At 41.1% G+C, this 20,959-nt stretch overlaps 2 protein-coding genes and 1 long non-coding RNA gene across 3 annotated transcripts; all 3 read right to left on the bottom strand.

The window, feature by feature from the left end:
• Positions 1-64: 64 nt before the first annotated feature.
• LOC148102302 (uncharacterized) lies at positions 65-927 on the bottom strand. Its single transcript, XR_015719213.1, has 3 exons — positions 839-927; positions 328-445; positions 65-167 (listed from the first exon to the last, which is right to left on the bottom strand). It is a non-coding gene; the product is annotated as an uncharacterized LOC148102302 (long non-coding RNA).
• Positions 928-7,993: 7,066 nt separating this feature from the next.
• LOC148102301 (C-C motif chemokine 5-like) lies at positions 7,994-9,543 on the bottom strand. The gene is made up of 3 exons (XM_087844545.1): positions 9,446-9,543; positions 8,273-8,396; positions 7,994-8,143 (listed from the first exon to the last, which is right to left on the bottom strand). Exons 1-3 carry the CDS (start codon positions 9,513-9,515, stop codon positions 8,062-8,064), a joined length of 276 nt encoding a protein of 91 aa, XP_087700671.1. The 5' UTR covers positions 9,516-9,543; the 3' UTR covers positions 7,994-8,061.
• Positions 9,544-14,997: 5,454 nt separating this feature from the next.
• On the bottom strand, positions 14,998-15,513 carry LOC148102300 (monocyte chemotactic protein 1B-like). Its single transcript, XM_087844544.1, has 3 exons — positions 15,450-15,513; positions 15,230-15,356; positions 14,998-15,094 (listed from the first exon to the last, which is right to left on the bottom strand). The coding sequence occupies exons 1-3, from the start codon at positions 15,511-15,513 to the stop codon at positions 14,998-15,000; spliced, it is 288 nt and encodes a 95-aa protein (XP_087700670.1).
• Between the last annotated feature and the right edge of the window lie 5,446 nt (positions 15,514-20,959).

Here is a 20,959-nt window from a genome sequence, read left to right as displayed (position 1 = left end):
GAGTGACTGATGCATTTCGGCTTGTAGCATTCATCGGAGTCATGAAAGATGTTTGAGCTGTTGACTATGGCGTTGGTTTAGTTGTTCCTCTCTCTTGTTTGACAAATTGTTCCATTGCCCAAGTCTCATTGTGTCTCACGCAGAAATCTCTTCTGGGTGTCTTGATCCTGTAGAAAAGTCAGTATCATTATTTTGCTCTCATATTCACATATTTTGCAGTTAATAGCAGAGTTACGGCTTCAATGTGGACGATCATACATTGCTTATACGCGACTTCTTGGCAAACATTAGTGATCGAATCAAAGAGACAGTGAAAGACAAACTTACACAAATGCTGGTGTGAGGCATTTTCTGTGAGTTTTCACGATGGAGACGATGTTCGCCTTTGGGATCCGTTTGTCAAAGAAGTGAAAACAACAAAAGTCGGGTCCATTCATTGCCTTAGCTGTAACAGAAAAACAGGGATTACTCAGTGCTGTGGCTGCTTCTCCAACATACCAGATATAATGAAGTTTAATGCTTCATTAAGTAACAAAATACAATTTGTTTTATCTTAATGAAAGGTACCATTTGAAGGCTCTTATTTTATGTCTTGGAGCAAGATTATTAAGCAAAGACATAAAAGACAGAGATACATAGAAAATAGAAAAAATAATTTAAGTTTTCAAAAAATCTGTCTCAGTGAAGGACATGTGACCACACTTGTTTACTCAGAGGATTCAATCTGACTTTAAAGAGTGAGAGTGAAAATCTTAAGATCAACACTGGTCTTCATGACCATGAACTCGCTCAGTCTCACTCTCGTCTGATCTAACACAAGTACAAGAAGCAGACTTACAGGCATCGCTGTGGTAAACGGTGAGCAGCACGAGCAGCAGTCCCACTGTCAGGCTGAGCGTCTTCATGCTGACTTCACTGTAGACCTGATGATCCTGATGTTTCAGAAGATGTCTGAATGATCGGTCCGATCACCCTGCTTTAAGTCTCGTTCTCATCTGCATATTCAAACCATTTCTTAGAAACTGGGAAAATGATCAACAACGAGGTGGTTAATAGATTGGGGTTTTTTTCTGTACCATGAGACAACAGGAAGTTTCAGGGACTCAATATATCTGATAAAACGCTCAAACAAACCACTCAGTGCTCTACCAATAAATACATGCACTGATAATGCATGCATCACTTTCTGCACAACTTTCCTTTACTCAGGCTGCAGTGAAGATCAGCAGTAGAATCGCGAGACAATGTATGAGATATTTGCTGATATCTGATGCATTTGTATATTGATACTCAGTTTTTCCACACTATATTATGTAGTATGCATGTATTATGTTTACATGTTGTATATTTGCTGAATGCTAGGTGCACCATATTTCCAGGCTATAGCCATTCGCCAATATCCATTGACAGCAATCAGCGAGGCAGCACTTCTATTTGATGTATTCGCCACCAGTTCAAAGTCATTACAGTGCATGCATTATCTTTATGGATGGACTGGATGGCGAACAACACTAGAGGCCAACTTAAAGCCAGTAGCACAACCTATCATAAAGTGTGGGATGTACCAATGAGAGACCCTGTCATCACTACTGTCCTGCATAGGCCTGAACCCCCCTGAGTGCGAGCATTAACAAGACTGGCTATGGAGACTGGCCAGTTCGTCAGCTACCTAACTGTGGTAAGCAGAACCTTACGCTTCTAACCTGCAAAGTAAGCTTCAAATTCAGAAACCATCTTCTCGCTGCCACATTTCCACGCTGTGTCATTGCTTATCTCTCTGTTTATAATAAAGCTTGCGAAAAACCCTCCGCCTGTCTCTTGATTCGGGTCCCCACCCACATACTGGCCTCCGGGCCCCATCGACAATAATGAGTGTTGGTTTGTTTTCAGTTTCTCTCTCTCTCCCCCAGCTTGATCATTGAGTGGAGACTGGATTTCTCGTTCTTCAGCCGAACACATCTTTTTATCATCTACTTCATCAACGGCAGTGTGGTAAGACCTGCCGTGCACGTCTCTGCATAATTAGCTGCAACAAAAAAAACAGGGATTACTCAATATTGTGTCTGTTTCTAATGACTTACAGCATATCAGAAATGATTTAGGCTAATGCTCATCAGGCAACAAACATCAACAAAAACACAATTTGTTATTAAAGGATACAGATTAAAGGCTCCTGTTTTATGTCTTCATTCTGTCTCACTCTCCATTTGAATGAAGAGAAAGACAGATTTACAGGCATCGTTGTGGTAAACAATAAATCTCCCCAACTTTACTTTCTTTTTTAGATACATTCAGTTCTCAGACTTCAAAACCCCCCAAAAAACTACTTTCAATATTAAAAGCAGGATATCAGCAGTTACTTCTCCCAGCCAAGAAAGCCATATCTCATCTTTACAGTGCGTTGAATCAAACGGGTGTGTTGGATGTAATGAGCATCCATGCTGTAGCACAGGTGTGGAAAAATAAACTTGCTGTAGACATCACTGAAGAAGAGTAGGATGTGATTTGGGATCCTACAAAAAAATATCAGTGTGTAACTGTACTGCGTAACCCTGCTGAAATGTAAAATTCTGCACCGTGTGAAACTCTCACCACATAAAACACAAATGAATCATCAGCTTCCACCTCTGTTTGAACTGCAAGGCCTCAGCAGGAACTTCTACGCACCGTGTTTGGTCATGTCTGAAAAATTCAGTCCTGCTGGACATTTTGCAGGATAAAGATACTGAGACTGTATTTGAAAACTGAGCCTTTATTGCTGCTTTTTTGACTTCCAAGTTGGCACAATGTTCCTGACACCAACCTAAATACACTTTATGAGCGTTTTAAAAATGCTGCACAAACACAACACGTCTTAGATAAATAACAAACCTCCCAGTAAAACAACCTGGCAGCAAATTCTTATGGAATGTTTTCCTCTGGCATGTTTCGGCTGCTTTCTTCGCTCCTCAAGGGAACAGTTTGTGAGAATTTGGCCTCCGTCTGTTTGTTTCACTACCTCTTCAGTCACTTCGGCGACTGGGTTTCAGGTCTCATTGATGAGTGAAAATATTTGGTGTCTGTTTACAACATCTGTCACCGCTTGATTGTTTCATCTTTGTCTTGCCTCTGTTGCAGGCCTGATAGCCTGATGATGGAATTGAACTCAAGATTTTCTTGCTGAGCAGCAACAGTGCTAACCACCATGCCACCGTGCTGCCACTTAAAAAACCCAAGTGAGAAAAAAGCTGTTTTTCTTTCACCGCTGTTCCGCACTGACTATGGGAATATTAATATCAATAAATATTGAGAAAGAAATGTGAGTTTTTATCACTTAAATTGGAATCTGCAAGAAAGGTTTTGCATTGATTCAGATCAACCTTTAGGAGGAGAGTAGAGCTCATGTTAACAATCCATTAAAATTTGGCTTATTTCCACTGAGCTCTTCAAGGTCAACTTAACGCTTGATTTTGTCAGAAAATTGACAACAAGCTTCATAACTTAAAAACTACAATCATTACAAATGTGCTGTGTATTGTGAACATTTAGAAAGTACCATATTAAGATTTAGAATATCACGTCACATTTCACATCTGCCTTTCTTTCAAGTTGACCCCAAAATGTGATATAGCTTTAAAGTAGTAGAACAACATTATTTATTGATCTCAAACTATTCATGTCCGGTTATTTATAAAGCAATACCCATTATCATTACGTACTCCTACGTAATGCTTGTGTAAACAAAGTAAACATCTTACTGCACTATAAACTTATAGTCAGTGTTGGGGAGTAACGGAATACATGTACCGCCGTTACGTATTTAAAATACAAAATATGAGTAACTGTATTCCGTTACAGTTACCGTTTAAAAAGGTGGTATTTAGAATACAGTTACTTTGTTGAAATAAATGGATTACACGGTGGTACTTCCCTGTTTCATATTGTGGCGGGTCAGGACTGTTTGGGTTTTGTTTGACAGCTACGTTCTGTTGTTCCAGGTGGCAGCGTTACGGTTGCCATGGTTACAGGGTGACGCTCTCTCTCTGTGTGTTTCCTGGGTGAGAGAGGCCTTTTTGTTGTTGTTGTGCTAAGCTAATAGGCAGAATGCTACAGGTATAGCTCTAAAGAATGTAGCATCATAGGCAGTGTAGTCTGTGCTGCAGGGAGAATGGACTGCCATACCCGTTATGTGTCTGTGAGCGAGGGAGGGAGAAAAAGGAAAAGTACGAGCTGTCATCGAGCAAAAACGGGAGCTGGAAGCATGTAAATATAATAATAACCACTGCAGCCAAGAAGAGTGCCTGACGAGCCCAGTTGTAAGTAAGCTATTAAGACTCGACTGTACACTGTGTTCGTGTTTTCCTCCAAAAACAATAAGTTCCTTTGGAGCAGCCTTTCAACACCTCTCTCTGTCTCTAGCAAGCAAAGTTGACCCAGACAACAAAGTAAAGCTAGTTTTCAGCTACGAGCCCGACACGAACCCGACATATTAGCCAGAGGTCCCTTTACTACGGTTCGGAGCCGCGGACCTTCAGTAACAGTAATAAATCACAGCAATAGTACATTCATGTAGTTGTAAACAGCATGATAATATATTAAGTAATCCAAAGTATTCAGAATACGTTACTCTCATTGAGTAACGTATTCTGAATACGTTACAAAATACATTTTGGGACATGTATTCTGTATTCTGTAATGGAATACATTTTAAAAGTAACCTTCCCAACACTGTTTATAGTACGTTTCTAAAGAACAGCTGCCTCAGTGAAGGTTTGTGCTCCAGAGTGCTTCACACTGTAGTTCATTTAAGAAAAATAAGCACAGTGACAAAATAAAACTGCTCTGACTGTCTTCAACAAGATTATATCAACAACTGTGGCAGACAAAACCTTTCCTGTACAAAGTGTGAAGAGCATTTTGAGGTCGTTCACACTGAAAAAATACAGCTTAACACAAATCAAGAAGACAGAAATGACTCATCGGAAGCAGTGAATTCATCTGAAGGCATCTGAGGATGCTGGGTTCTTTCAGTTAAACTAGTGAAGATCAAAGCTTAGAAAGGTGATAAGGCTATTTCGGTGTATGCCACACATGTTAAACCCAAGGCCCACAGGCTGGATGTAATGCTATAGCTTCATGTGTTAATCAGTCGTGGCCCATTATTATGTGGCAGTCCCACCACTCGTACTACAAATCATGTAATTCAGTGCAAACCAGCTTATGAAATGCAATGACCCTGCTGTGCAGCATCGTTACACGTTGGCAAACAGGAGTTGTGTTGTAATGAAACAGTGTGCCATGGTAAATGACATAAAACTACTTCTCTAAATGAATAATTTCTATGTTGCACTATAGTTACAAGTAGAACATGTAAGGATATATTACAGTGCAATATTAAAGACCAAGTTAAACACTATGCTTTATCAGGCTGTATGCAGTGTTATCAGCTGTAAAAATATCATCTGAAATGGAAACTTTAAAAAGACTAAATTTAGAGTTTAGTGATGAGCATTACATAATCATCTTTTCTCAGTAAACTATCTGACAACAGTATTATGACAAATAAAATAAATACCTTTTTTCTCACAGTCGTTATGACTGTATCAGTCAGGGTTCAGAACCAATTAAGCACAGAAACAACTCTTTGTAATGTCATCACTGACCTAAAGATCAACAGTGACTCACTAAGAGTTTAGATTTGAATCCTGCTTGATCTCACTGCTGTTTTCAGCACTGACATTCTGATTCAAGGGCTTCATGACACAGCTGGTTTGACAGGTCCGGTTTTTGATGATGCCTCTCTTTGTATCTAAGGGGTTTTTAAGTTTTTATGTCTCAACTTGCAGTTTCTGATCTGCACAAATGAAAATTCAACGAGGGGTTCCTCAGGGGTCTGTCCTGGGTCCATTACTATTTAACCTTTACATGTTTCCACTCAGTATGGCCATAAAGAATCGTAATATAGCCTACCATTCTTATGCAGATGATACACAGTTGTACTTATCACATTCCTCTGATGATCTAACCTCTGTTCACAAACTTATCAACTTATAAACACAACCTACAAAATTCTTCTGTTCATCTGGACGTAATGTTTTCAGTGGGAGAAACGTTTCGTCACTCATCCGAGTGACTTCTTCAGTCTCAGCTGACTGCAGGTTTCCCCAACCTTATAAACAGTGCATTTGCATAATGATTGAAACTACCACCACTGTAGGAACAATGGGCTGGGAGGTCAGTTCCTTGAACATTAATGTGCTAACTGATTACATGCTGGATGTATCAAAACTTATTAGAACTGATCAGAGAAAAGAAAATACTAGTTGCTGTTACAGGAAGTCAGAGGCAATTTTTTTCATATTTATCACCTCTGTCTCTAAGATACAGTCGGCAAGTCAGGAATTGGTATCATTCTTAGTTTTGATAATCACAGCAATAAGATTATGAGAATTGCTTTCTATCATTAAGAACTATTTCATAAGGAAAGATCACTTGGAAGAATTTAAACATGATTTATTGAGATAAATGACCCATCACGACAGAACAGTTTTATTGTATTTTGCCGTTTTCACTGCCTTTGGCGTTGTAAACCAACATGGGTTTTTATGTTTTTCTGCGTTAAGCACATTGAGTTGGCTTGTAATGAAATGTACTGGCTAAATAAAATTGCCATTGTCATAAAATAAACTATATACAAAGTGTCACTAAATACCAAGAGGTGCAGAAATCTCTGTATGTAGCACAGAGCCATGGCTCAGTGTCTGAGTGTCTCAATGATTCCCACGGGCCCGAATGTGCAGCGCTCACCACTAACAAGCACCTACATAAATACAACAAGCATACCTGAACTTGGGTGCACCCTTGTGATTGTTGCTATAAAGTTTTCCTAAAATGACGAACAATTTTTACTCAAATGTTTTCACCAGCATTTTTATAGTTTAAAATTTGTTGTATTTTAAAGGAAAGTGAGCATATTTTAAAGTTTATGTAGGATATTTTATTGATTTTATTCACTATTCTGATGAATTCAAAGAGAAGGCCACGGCATAAAATCACAGTCGAACATTCACTGTCAGACAGAGTCGATGAGTTTTGTGAAACGCAACTTTAATGAAGAATAAAGAAAAACAATATACAGGGATATATAAATGCTTTGGACACACTGTATCTGCATAACAATGGCACGGTGAAAGTAAATGGTTAAATCACTGGAGACATTAGATTTTGTGTGCACTATTTTTATCTGAATGTGGAAATCATGTAAATGTCTAAGGCATCAAAATAATTTTAAATAGTTTTTAATGATAATTACAGTTAGATATTAGCGGCAGGAAAATAAGGGCATATGTAAGGAGAGAAACAGGCGAGGGATGGATACCACAGTGGATCGAAGCTACAGTGAAACACGGTGGTGAGAAGACAGACTGATCTAAATCAGCTACACCCTGACTGAGGAGAAGCAGCCCTCCATTCTTCAGCGATGTCCTCCAGCAGTGATTTATATCTTTGTGGAGAACGATTCATAATGCAGCAGGATAACTGTTTGTGTTATTATGAAAGAACTTTCCTTCATTGTTCGTCGTCACATGAAGCTCTTGCAGGGATAATCTGGTTTAACAAGACTTGACATAGTCTCTGTTCTCAGGTCGGCAGGAATCAAAGTGACATAAATTAGCACATTTCTGTGCCTGCTACTTTTTTGTCCTGATTAGGACTCGTATCAGAAACACTGCACTACAAAAAAAAACAAGTATTCAAGGAGAATTCATTAACTAAACAGGTGTGTGATGTTTGCAGCTGTCTTTGTCCTCACCTGAGGGAAATCCCTTTAAATTTCATTCTTTAGATCTTTAAAGTCCTGCTGCCAAAGTGAGTGAGAGACAAACAAATACCAAATACTCAAATTCCCTTTTCAGAGATGCAACTTTTTACTAAACTTATGCTGATAATTAAGCTGATAAATGCAAAATAAAAGTATCCGCATTTTAATAATAGTAAGACTACTTAAGCAGGCAAAGTACAAAGAGCTAAAACGCCAGCGCTGGTTGCCGGTCATTGGGGTCATGGTAGATTCTTCATGTCTTAATTGCGGCGTTTGATGAACTCTTCCATTGCCCAGTCATCACTCTGTCTCACGCAGTAATCGCCTCTGGGCGTCTTGATCCTGCAAAAAAATCAGTGTCATTATTTTGTTCTCAGATCACAGATTTTATTCTTCATAGAAAAGAAGGATAATGCATTGCTTTGCAAATATTAGTGAGGGCAGCAAAGAGATGTTGAAGTACAAACTTACACAAAGGCTTCTGTTAAACATTTGCTGTGAGTTTTTCTGATGGAGAGGATGTGCACCTTTGGGATCCTTTTATCAAAGAATTTAAAACAGCAAAGATCAGGTGGCACTAAACCCATTCCAGAAGCTGTAAGAGAAAAACACAGGGTAGGTTTTAGTGCTACGACTCTATGTCGCAACTTGTTTTCAATTTATATCTAAACAAAACTTACAGTTGTAAGATATGTATGTGTAAGATTTTTTATTTTTTAAACTGGGTAAGGCTTTTTCTGTTGTGCAGATACTAGTGTGTAAGCATGTAAAGTAAAATTATATATATTTAATTTAAAATATTAAATGATAGTAGATGCTTAGAATGCAGAAGAGCAGAAAGTGCAAATGTTTGTCTGATGAATTTTTATTTCTCATGCTGTTAATCGCCTGGATTGATATGCGATAACACATTTTTCAGGTGCTACAGGGAAACTTGAGATCATTATTGGTCTTTATGAATATAAATGAGTTTGATGGCCCATATATAATAATAATAATTATTATTATTATTATTATTTTATATATATTTTTAAATTAGTCGTTGGCTAAAGATGTACAGCTACCCCAGGCAAGCTAAAGTTTTAGAAACAGTTTTCTGGGATTTTTTTACAATATAAAATATTATATTATTTGTTATATTATTATATTATATAATTTTTTTAATATAATTTAAAATGTAAATATTTTTTGTATTATTTTTATGTGAAAGCAGATTTTAAAAGAAAATGGTTAAATTTATTTTAGCTTATGCTAATGATACCTTTTTACACTTGGACAGTAAGGGCAAAGTTAGGTGCTGGATATTTAAATAATCTTTTGAAACTTCAACATCCAACAAAAAATGTAAAAATTGTATATATGATTATACATAGCTTCATATTTATAAATGTAATTGTATACACATGCACACACAAATATATGTAACACAGTCCTGGTAGAGGATCCGAGCTTAGACCGCCACGGCCGCAAGAGGGGAATTTTTAAAATATAAAAATCTTTCAATCATTTGTCATTTGACAAATAAGAGATAATAATTAGTTTCATTTTTGTTTTAATCACTTAAAATACAGAAAAATGAAGAATTTCATATTCACAGTTGAAATTCCCTCCAGTGTGATGCAGGAAGTAGACCAACAGACTTACGTGAGGCGTCGCAGTAGTAAATAGTGAACAGCACGAGCAGCAGTCCCACGGTCAGGCTGAGAGTCTTCATGTTCGCTGTAGACCTGATGATGCTGGTGATGATGTTATCTGAAGTGATTTGTCCTGCTTCCCTCGGCTTAAGTCTGACATGCTCACGTCCTCATCTGCATATTCAAAGCCGTTCTGAGAAAAGTGGAAAAAAAATCATAAAACAAATATAAGCCAACAGGAAGTTCGAGGGGCTCACCACCACTCTGATCGTGTGATAAAACAAGGTCAGCCAAACCACTCTTTCTGCAAAGCCTTTGCATTGTCTTTACATCATACATAGTCATAATGTTTCCACCATTAAACCTCTAATGTTGTTTCATAACTGTCACCAATAGTCCTTAATCTTTTTGAGCCTTGCAGTGTGCAGGTTCAGTAATGGTCTGGGCGAGAATCATCAGGCAACGCATACAAGCAAATGTATTTTAAAAATGTGTTTTTTATTACTAAGCATTTTTTTGTACAGTGACATAAGAACATTTCTGAGATGCATGGAGTTCCAGCAACAAAGGCATTCTAGGTCAAATTTGACGCAGACAGGTCTGAGTGTTTCAGAAACTGCTGATCTGCGTTTCCCCACACAACCATCTCTGTGGTTTACAGAGAATTCTCAGAAAAAATTAAATATTCAGTGAGCAGCAGTTTTGTGGGAGAATATGCTTTAATAGATCCCAAAGGTCAGAACAAAATGGTCAAACTGCTTCAACTAATAGCAAAGCAACAGTAACTCAAAGGACCACTTGTTACATTGTAGCCAATGTATGTAGAAGAGCATCTCTCAATGCACCATATGTCAAAATAGATGAGTGAAAATTTGTTACCTGGTCTGATGAGTCTCAGTCTCTGCTGTGACAATCAGATGGTAGGGTCAGAATTTAGTGTAAGCAGCATGTAAGCATGGCTCCATCCTGCCTGATATCGATGGTTCAGGCTGCTGCTGGTGTAACAGTGTGGGGCAGCGGTCCCCAACCCCCGGGCCTCGAACCAGTACCAGTCCGTGAGTCGTTTGGTACCGGGCTGCGAGAGTTGAGGCTCAGGTGTGAAATGTATAGTTTTCAGGGGTTTTATCGGTTTTCAGCGTTATTTTGTTATCGTTTTTATTGTTTACTCGGTTTTCCTGGGTCTTTTCACGTGTGTTATGAAGAATATTTTTTTCGATACCGATACTAGTTTTATTTTGTTGTATTTATCCGTGACACCTTAAAGGCGGTGGTCCCCATCTTTAAGAAGGGGGACCGGAGGGTGTGTTCCAACTACAGGGGGATCACACTCCTCAGCCTCCCTGGGAAAGTCTATGCCAGGGTGCTGGAAAGGAGAGTTCGTCCGCTAGTCGAACCTCGGATACAGGAGGAACAATGCGGTTTTCGTCCTGGTTGCGGAACACTGGACCAGCTCTTTATCCTCTCGAGGATACTTGAGGGTGCATGGGAGTTTGCCCAACCAGTCTACATGTGTTTTGTGGACTTGGAGAAGGCATTGGACCGTGTCCCTCGGGGTGTCCTGTGGGAGGTGTTGCGGGAGTATGGGGTGTCTGGCCCATTGCTACGGGCCATTCGATCCCTATACAACCGTTGCAAGAGCTTGGTTTGCATTGCCGGCAATAAGTCGGACTCGTTCCCGGTGGGTGATGGGCTCCGCCAGGGCTGCCCTTTGTCACCGGTTCTGTTCATAATTTTTATGGACAGGATTTCTAGGCGCAGCCAAGTGGCGGAGGGCTTTCGCTTTGGTGGCCTCAGAATTTCATCTCTGATTTTTGCGGATGATGTGGTTCTGTTGGCTTCATCAGGTGGGGGCCTCCAGCTCACACTGGAGCGGTTCGCAGCCGAGTGTGAAGCAGCGGGAATGAGGATCAGCACCTCCAAATCTGAGGCCATGGTTCTCAGCCGGAAAAGGGTGGAGTGCCCACTCCGGGTCGGGGATGAGTTCCTGCCCCAAGCGGAGGAGTTCAAGTATCTCGGGGTCTTGTTCGCGAGTGATGGGAGAAGGGAGCCGGAGATCGACAGACGGATTGGGGCTGCGGCTGCAGTAATGCGGACGCTGCACCGGTCCGTCGTGGTGAAGAGGGAGCTGAGTGTAAAAGCGAAGCTCTCAATTTACCGGTCGATCTACGTCCCTACCCTCACCTATGGCCACGAGCTGTGGGTAGTGACCGAAAGAACGAGATCGCGGATACAAGCGGCAGAAATGAGCTTCCTCTGAAGGGTGGCTGGCCTCTCCCTTAGAGATAGGGTGAGAAGTTCGGCCATCCAGGAGGGGCTCAGAGTAGAGCCGCTGCTGCTTCACATCGAAAGGAGCCAGCTGAGGTGGTTCGGGCATTTGACAAGGATGCCCCCTGGGCGCCTCCTGGGTGAGATGTTCCAGGCATGTCCCACCGGGAGGAGGCCCCGCGGCAGACCCAGGACACGCTGGAGAGATTATATCTCTCGGCTGGCCTGGGAACGCCTTGGTGTTCCCCCGGATAAGCTGGAGGAGGTGGCTGGGGAGAGGGAGGTCTGGGCCTCTTTGCTTAGGCTGCTGCCCCCGCGACCCAGCCTCGGATAAAGCGGATGAAGATGGATGGATGGATGGATGGATGGATGGATGGATGGATGGATGGACCTTAAAGGCCGGTCCATGAAAATATTGTCGGGCATAAACCGGTCCGTGGCGCAAAAAAGGTTGGGGACCGCTGGTGTGGGGGATATCTTCTTGGCACACTTTGGGCCCCACTTTGGCTACTAACTGACCATCTTTTAAACACCACAGAATATGGGATGTGGTGGAACAAATGAGTCACATCATGGATGTGCAGCTGATCGACTGTGTGATGCTCTGATGTCAACACGGACCAAATTGTCTGAGAATTGAGAAATCATAGAAACTGCTGGTTCACACTGAAAAAATACATCAAGAAGACAGAAATGACTCATCAGAAGCAGTGAATTCATCTGAAGGCATCTGAGGATGCTGGGTTCTTTCAGTTAAACTAGTGAACATCAAAGCTTAGAAAGGTGATAAGGCTATTTCGGTGTATGCCACACATGTTAAACCCAAGGCCCACAGGCTGGATGTAATGCTATAGCTTCATGTGTTAATCAGTCGTGGCCCATTATTATGTGGCAGTCCCACCACTTATACTACAAATCATGTAATTCAGTGCAAACCAGCTTATGAAATGGAATGACCCTGCTGTGCAGCATCGTTACACGTTGGCAAACAGGAGTTGTGTTATAATGAAACAATGTGCCATGGTAAATGACATAAAACTACTTCTCTAAATGAATAATTTCTATGTTGCACTATAGTTACAAGTAGAACATGTAAGGATATATTACAGTACAATATTAAAGACCAAGTTAAACACTATGCTTTATCAGGTTGTATGCAGTGTTATCAGCTGTAAAAATATCATCTGAAATGGAAACTTTAAAAAGACTAAATTTAGAGTTTAGTGATGAGCATTACATAATCATCTTTTCTCAGTAAACTATCTGACAACAGTATTATGACAAATAAAATAAATACCTTTTTTCTCACGGTCGTTATGACTGTAGCAGTCAGGGTTCAGAACCAATTAAGCACAGAAACAACTCTTTGTAATGTCATCACTGACCTAAAGATCAACAGTGACTCACTAAGAGTTTAGATTTGAATCCTGCTTGATCTCACTGCTGTTTTCAGCACTGACATTCTGATTCAAGGGCTTCATGACACAGCTGGTTTGACAGGTCTGACAGGTTTTGATGATGCCTCTCTTTGTATCTAGAATAGGTGTAAGGTTTGTATAGGTTTTAGTCCTCATCTGCATATTCAAAGCCGTTCTAAGAAAAGTGGAAAAAAAATCATAAAACAAATATAAGCCAACAGGAAGTTCGAGGGGCTCACTGCCACTCTGATTGTGTGATAAAACAAGGTCAGCCAAACCACTCTTTCTGCAAAGCCTTTGCATTGTCTTTACATCATGTTTCATAACTGTCACCAATAGTCCTTAATCTTTTTGAGCCTTGTAGTGTGCATGTTACAGTAATGGTCTGGGCGAATGTATTTTAAAAATGTGTTTTTTTATTACTAAGCAGTTTTTTGTACAGTGACATAAGAACATTTCTGAGATGCATGGAGTTCAGGCAACAAAGGCATTCTAGGTCAAATTTGACGCAGACAGGTCTGAGTGTTTCAGAAACTGCTGATCTGCTTTTCCCCACACAACCATCTCTGTGGTTTACAGAGAATTCTCAGAAAAAATTAAATATTCAGTGAGCAGCAGTTTTGTGGGAGAATATTCTTTAATTGATCCCGAAGGTCAGAACAAAATGGTCAAACTGCTTCAACTAATAGGAAAGCAACAGTTACTCAAAGGACCATTTGTTACACTGTAGCCAATGTATGTAGAAGAGCATCTCTCAGTGCACCATATGTCAAAATAGATGAGTGAAAATTTGTTACCTGGTCTGATGAGTCTCAGTCTCTGCTGTGACAATCAGATGGTAGGGTCAGAATTTAGTGTAAGCAGCATGTAAGCGTGGCTACATCCTGCCTGATATCAATGGTTCAGGCTGCTGCTGGTGTAATTGTGTGGGGCAGTGGTCTCCAACCCCCGGGCCTCGGACCAGTACCAGTCCGTGAGTCGTTTGGTACCGGGCTGCGAGAGTTGAGGCTCAGGTGTGAAATGTATAGTTTTCAGGGGTTTTATCGGTTTTCAGCGTTATTTTGTTATCGTTTTTATTGTTTACTCGGTTTTCCTGGGTCTTTTCACGTGTGTTATGAATAAATGTTATTTTTTTCGGTACCGGTACTAGTTTTATTTTGTTGTATTTATCCGCGACACCTTAAAGGCGGTGGTCCCCATCTTTAAGAAGGGGGACCGGAGGGTGTGTTCCAACTACAGGGGGATCACACTCCTCAGCCTCCCTGGGAAAGTCTATGCCAGGGTGCTGGAAAGGAGAGTTTGTCCGCTAGTTGAACCTCGGATACAGGAGGAACAATGCGGTTTTCGTCCTGGTCGCGGAACACTGGACCAGCTCTTCATCCTCTCGAGGATACTTGAGGGTGCATGGGAGTTTGCCCAACCAGTCTACATGTGTTTTGTGGACTTGGAGAAGGCATTGGACCGTGTCCCTCGGGGTGTCCTGTGGGAGGTGTTGCAGGAGTATGGGGTGTCTGGCCCATTGCTACGGGCCATTCGATCCCTATACAACCGTTGCAAGAGCTTGGTTCGCATTGCCGGCAATAAGTCGGACTCGTTCCCGGTGGGTGATGGGCTCCGCCAGGGCTGCCCTTTGTCACCAGTTCATAATTTTTATGGATAGGATTTCTAGGCGCAGCCAAGTGGCGGAGGGCTTTCGCTTTGGTGGCCTCAGAATCTCATCTCTGATTTTTGCAGATGATGTGGTTCTGTTGGCTTCATACATTTTTTTGTTTATTTTTAAGCCAGTTTTATAAGAATACAAATACAAAGCGAAGCCATAAGGCCTTAACAAGGCAGTCAATTATTAACTGAAGCCGATAGCTGACGATCTTGGTGGTGGCTAGCTGCTGCCTTCAGTGTTGTGGAGCCGATACATGTCCTGAGCCCACTGGAAGCTCTGAGTGTAGCAGATCTTTTTTCCTTTGACAGTGTGGACTCTGCAAAACATGCACACAAAAATCGTTTTATTCACACTGCTTTGATTGAGTTCTTGCAGACGGCCTGTCTAAACTTCACATATCAATTTTTATACTTTATTCATGACCAGTCCTGTTTGAAAATATCAAACTTACATGTATGCCTTCTTGGGACAGGAGCTGTGCGTCTGGGTGATGAAGGACACCAACTTCACCGGTATTGCATTTATTTTAAAGTTTAAGCAGCAGGTTCCAGGAGCTGTGCTAAACTTTACGCCTTTCGCTGAGAGCAAGGTAAAAGACTAAAGTCAGTATCAGCATGTCAGCTGTAAATTTTCAAACACATGCAAGGAGTCATAAAGGAATAAACACTCACGGATGGCATCACAGCAGCAGGCTGCAAGCAGCAGCAGTCCCAGAGAGAAGCAGAGAGTCTTCATGATGCTGAGAGAGGAGGGATGAGGAGGATAATAATAATAACCTTATGCTCCTGTACAGTTTAAAGGGGGCCATGCTCACATGTCCTCATCTGCATATTCAAAGTTGTTCTAAGAAAAAGTGGGAAAAATAATTTTAAAACAAATATAAGGCAACAGGAAGTTTGAGGGGCTCACCGCCACTCTGATCGTGTGATAAAACAAGGTCAGCCAAACCACTCATTCTTTGCAGAATGAGTGGTTTGGCTCAGCCAACTCAAAACTCAAAACCACCGCCTCTGTTCAACGACGAGCGACCATCTTTGAACAGAGGCGGTGGTTTACGACACCAACTGTCTGCCATCTATAATCCAGTTTTGAGTTCCCTCCCCAGACGCCTTAACGCCCACTCACATCCTGGGCCATCTGACCTCGGGAATTCGCATGATAAGGTGGGGCCAGGTTTCACAGTGAGCTCACCCGAAACTCTGGCTGATTGTGACCCACACCCAGTTTCACACCTTGGCTCAGGCGATTAGAGGATCATCAGGGGGTCCTTTTGTCCCTCTGTGGGGGGAAACTCCCACTAGGTTTAAATCTGGGACTCCCCACCATTTGACCTTAGAACTGAAGAAGCTTCTCGGATGAAGGTGAAACGTCTTCAAGCAACTTAAAGAAGTCCAGACGCTTTTCTTTGCAAGCTCCTTTGACTGCCCTTTGGATGGCTTCACTGTGTTGTGCATGGTGAACCAATACAGGAATTGAACCATATATTGGGTGTGGGGGAGATTACCATTTTATGACTAAGGATGTTGTTAGAAACAGTTGGAAGTCACGCACACAGAGACACACACATTCTCACACACTCACTCAAACACACACGTTCTTGCACATGCATACACGTGCACACACACATACACACACATAGTGCCTTGTCTTTGTCACAAGGGAGGTGCTTTTGCTGTGATGTGTGCTGTAACAGTTTGTCAATAAAAAGGCTACGAGGACAGCTGCTCTTTGAAGGATTTGGGTTTGGAGTCAGGTGAGGAGCGTGAGCTCCAAGAGCTGGTTCTGACCCAAACTTCCCTCGTTAGCGAGTTAAAAAGCCAGTTGAAGATGTTCTGTCTTGTTTTCCGCTCTTCATGAGGAATAAGTCTCTAAACTAGCGGGGCATGTGGAAACACAGACCCAACAATCATACATAGTCATAATGTTTCCACCATTAAACCTCTAATGTTGTTTCATAACTGTCACCAATAGTCCTTAATCATCATTTTCTGAGCCTTGCAGTGTGCAGGTTACAGTGATGGTCTGGGCGAGAATCATCAGGCAACGCATACAAGCATCTGCACACGAAATGTATTTTAAAAATATGTTTTTGTACAGTGACATAACACATTTCTGAGATGCATGGAGTTTCAGCAACAAAGGCATTCTAGGTCAAATTTGACACATACCGTCTTTTTAAAGACATGAAGTGTAAAGATTTTATTCTTTTCCTTTTTTTGAGACCACAGTGATCTCGACCCCTAACCAAGAAACCACATCAAAGGAGGGCCAGCCAGATGCCCACCCTGTGTGTGGTTGTCGGGGTTTATTCATGTTCACATAGCAGTATCACAATAAAATCCAACTGAAAATAATTTTTTTTCATCTTTAATTTATCTCTCTATTTGTTTAGAAGCAATTTATTTGCAATATGTAAAAATGTCTATTTTACGGAGCCCCGCAGGGGACATGGGAGAAAAAAAAATTAAGACGGACTTTTGCGAGATCTCGCAAAACAAACTCGGGATCTCGCAAAACTTTCGCGAGATCTCGCAAACGTTTTAGCCGCATTCTTCAGACGCTGGCTCGAAGCCGACCGGGAGGTCGAGGCACGATGTGCCGGGAAAGCGGTGTTCCTCCCAGCTGTAGTAGGTCTCGACCTCCCGTTAGCTCGAAGCTAACAGGAGGTCTCGACCTCCCGTTAGCTTCAAGCTAATGGGAAGAATGCAGCTAAAACTTTTGCGAGATCTCGCAAAAGTTTTGCGAGATCCCGAGTTTGTTTTGCGAGATCTCGCAAAAGTTTTGCGAGATCCCGAGTTTGTTTTGCGAGATCTCGCATTTTGCGAGATCCCGAGTTAGTTTTGCGAGATCTCGCAAAAGTCCGTCTTAATTTTTTTTTTCTCCCATGTCCCCTGCGGGGCTCCGTACTATTTAACTTATGTCTTCTTTCCTGCCCTTTTTGTGCAGCACCTTTTTCCCATTACTCATTAATCTCTTTAGTCTGTCTTGTTATAGTTGCACTCCAGCATGCCTGTGATTCTCATGTTTGCAGTTATTATTCTGTGTATGGACATTTTACCTGATTTTTTACCTTACTTTTTGTCAGGTCTTTGCTCTAACATTATCACCTGCTAATATCTTGACCTGTGTCTTGGGTTAAAGATTTGGATTTTACTCTTTCTTGGTGTTTTTTGTCCTGCATTTGGATTCTTTCTCTGTGGTTCATTATGCAAAGATGGTGGTTTTGATTCAAATAAACCCTTTGACAGTATTAACGTGTTAGAGGCTTCTTCTCCATTATCGGGGTCACTGGGGTGATGTGACCTGCTCCCCTGCTCTATATAATTTGATTTCCTGAAAGGAAGCAGCAGAAGAGCATAAAAGCCAGCTTCACCTGCTGGTTTAGGAAAATTTCAAGTCAATGCATTTAAGTAAGATGGCTTGCTGAAGTTCAAACTGAGCATTGGAAAGCTAAGTTTAACAACTTTGAAAGTAGCCTGGTTGTTGGTGTCAGACAGGTCTGAGTGTTTCAGAAACTGCTGATCTGCTTTTCCCCACACAACCATCTCTGTGGTTTACAGAGAATTCTCAGAAAACATAAAATATTCAGTAAGCAGCAGTTTTGTGGGAGAATATGCTTTAATTGATCCCGAAGGTCAGAACAAAATGGTCAAACTGCTTCAACTAATAGCAAAGCAACAGTTACTCAAAGGACCACTTGTTACATTGTAGCCAATGTATGTAGAAGAGCATCTCTCAGTGCACCATATGTCAAAATAGATGAGTGAACATTTGTTACCTGGTCTGATGAGTCTCTGCTGTGACAATCAGATGGTAGGGTCAGAATTTAGTGTAAGCAGCATGTAAGCATGGCTCCATCCTGCCTGATATCAATGGTTCAGGCTGCTGCTGGTGCAACAGTGTGGGGGATATCTTCTTGGCACACTTTGGCTACTAACTGCCCATCTTTTAAACACCACAGAATATGGGATGTGGTGGAACAAATGAGTCACATCATGGATGTACAGCTGATCAACTGTGTGATGCTCTGATGTCAACACGGACCAAATTGTCTGAGAAACGTTTATTGCAGTTTCCTAAATATATGACAGGAAAAATCACAGAAACTCTGAGAGCAAAAGTTGGTCCGAGTAGCATATAACTAATGAACCGTCTAGGGAGTGTATGTTGATTAAAAGGATTCACGCTAAACACTAAAAACCAATGTAACATCAGTGAGAATCCAGTTTAGTTGCATGAAAATATGGTTATGAAGAGACTTTTTCCTGTGTTTCTACTGCTGCAGAGAATATTCATATTCTGCTTTTGTCCATTTGTGCAATATCTAAAATTATCTTTAATATTAGAAATATCCTGTCTCAGAGTGACGCTGAAAAACTACTTAATGCATTTATTACTTCTAGGCTGGACGACTGCAATTCTTTATTATCAGGATGTCCTAAAAACTCCCTGAAAAGCCTTCAGCTAATCCAAAATGCTGCAGCAAGAGTCAGATTTCTCCTGTATTGGCTTCCCTTCACTCCCTGAGCCTGGTTCTGCTGTAGGTTTCTTCCTGTTAAAAGGGAATTTTTCCTTCCCACTGTTACACCTTGAGGAAACTCTGGTTGTGATTTGGTATTCTAAATAAAATGTAACTGATTTTTATCCATATTTTGTCTATAGAACACCTTCTATTCATTTCCAGATTGATATTCCTGAAATCTGCTAGAGGACTGTGATTGAATCACGGTACAAAATGTTGTTTAGGAAGCATCAGCTTTTAATTCACAGAGATTACTTTTACACACACCTCGTTATCTGAAACCCTCTTCTTAAAAAACGGTAAACACGGTCCCTTTATGTAGACTTTCAATATATATATATAACAAATAAACCTTGTCTCCCGTTACAAGTGTTATAAGCCGTTAACCGATTGAACTTTTTTAATTACGTAAGTGTAAAGTTTTCTTCATCTTATACGCGACCTAGATTGGGGTGGTGGGTGTTATTGTTGCCCAGCTGCTTGCAGTAAATTGTCTTTGAAGATTGAACCGATAACGCTGTGTGTTGCACTGCAGGTCTGCAGCCTGTGTTGATGCTATCAGTGAAGATTGAACTGTAGCCATCGCCGAGGGGTGGTCACACACACACACAGACAACGGATGACTTAAGATAGGTACACGTTTACACAGAAACAAGCGTAAGAGCTAAAACCTCACAGATGTTATCACAACGACAGATCGGCTTGTGGTTTAACTACGTTCCGATAAATGCAGACTGGCGCAGGTCGTCTTTGTTCGTTTCACATTAAATCCCCCTACATGCTTTCTAATGTGCTTACGAATGTCAGCGTACCCCAGAATTACACATGAGTCATGGCATACATGCCAGTAAAATGAGCTATTATAAATTTCCTAAAGGAGACTGCGAGGCCTGTGGCACACACCAGCAGTCACTGTTGGGTTCATGATCTTTGTATCTTTCTTCAGCCGTTTTTAGTCAACGTAAAGATTTTACTTGGTGTCAAAACAAAAAAAATCCTCACAGGTGTAAAAATTACAGTTTCACAAGCTGAAATGTACCAAAATAACTTTGAATGCAATGTTTACAGTTGTGCCTAAAACAATGGAGTGAACCTGATGAGGTTAGTAGATTTATACACTGTATATACATTATTAGACTAATGCAGAAGCATTAATTGATTGATTCAACTGAATTTTGCTCCTTCAGGTGGAGCACGTTTTGATCATTCCGTATACAATTAGGGAATTCAGTCGGTTTGTGGCCAAAAATTTGGTCCCCGGTTGAATCAGCACATGCAACCATCTTTTCGTAGAAGTTGCTCTCGCGTCTGCTGGTGAAACTACTCAAACCTGCTGAAACGTGGGCTTGTTTTAAAAATACACCAAGGCAGAAGCGGTGCTGCACCAACCTGTTTTAAAAGGTAATTCAGTTCTAGTTTTTGCTGTTTCTCTGGTTATTATCTCTGAATACCTTTTATCATTTTTACAGATTCAAAGAGTTGTTCAAATGAAAACAAGAGACTGAGAAACACTGGGTGACAGTTTTTTTAAGATCTGTATTTAATGAGTTTATAAAGATCTTTTTACAGCTTTGAGCTCGAGGCAGCAGAGTAAAAAGCACTATTGTGTTATTATTTCTTTACAGTTCTTGCCCTGCACAAAACATACCTAACGCACAT

Source organism: Neolamprologus brichardi, chromosome 7, assembly GCF_056152115.1.
Source record: "Neolamprologus brichardi isolate AB-2024 chromosome 7, ASM5615211v1, whole genome shotgun sequence".
Lineage (NCBI taxonomy): Eukaryota > Metazoa > Chordata > Actinopteri > Cichliformes > Cichlidae > Neolamprologus > Neolamprologus brichardi.
Note: the sequence above shows the minus strand (reverse complement) of the source record. Positions and strands in the feature narration are given on the sequence as shown.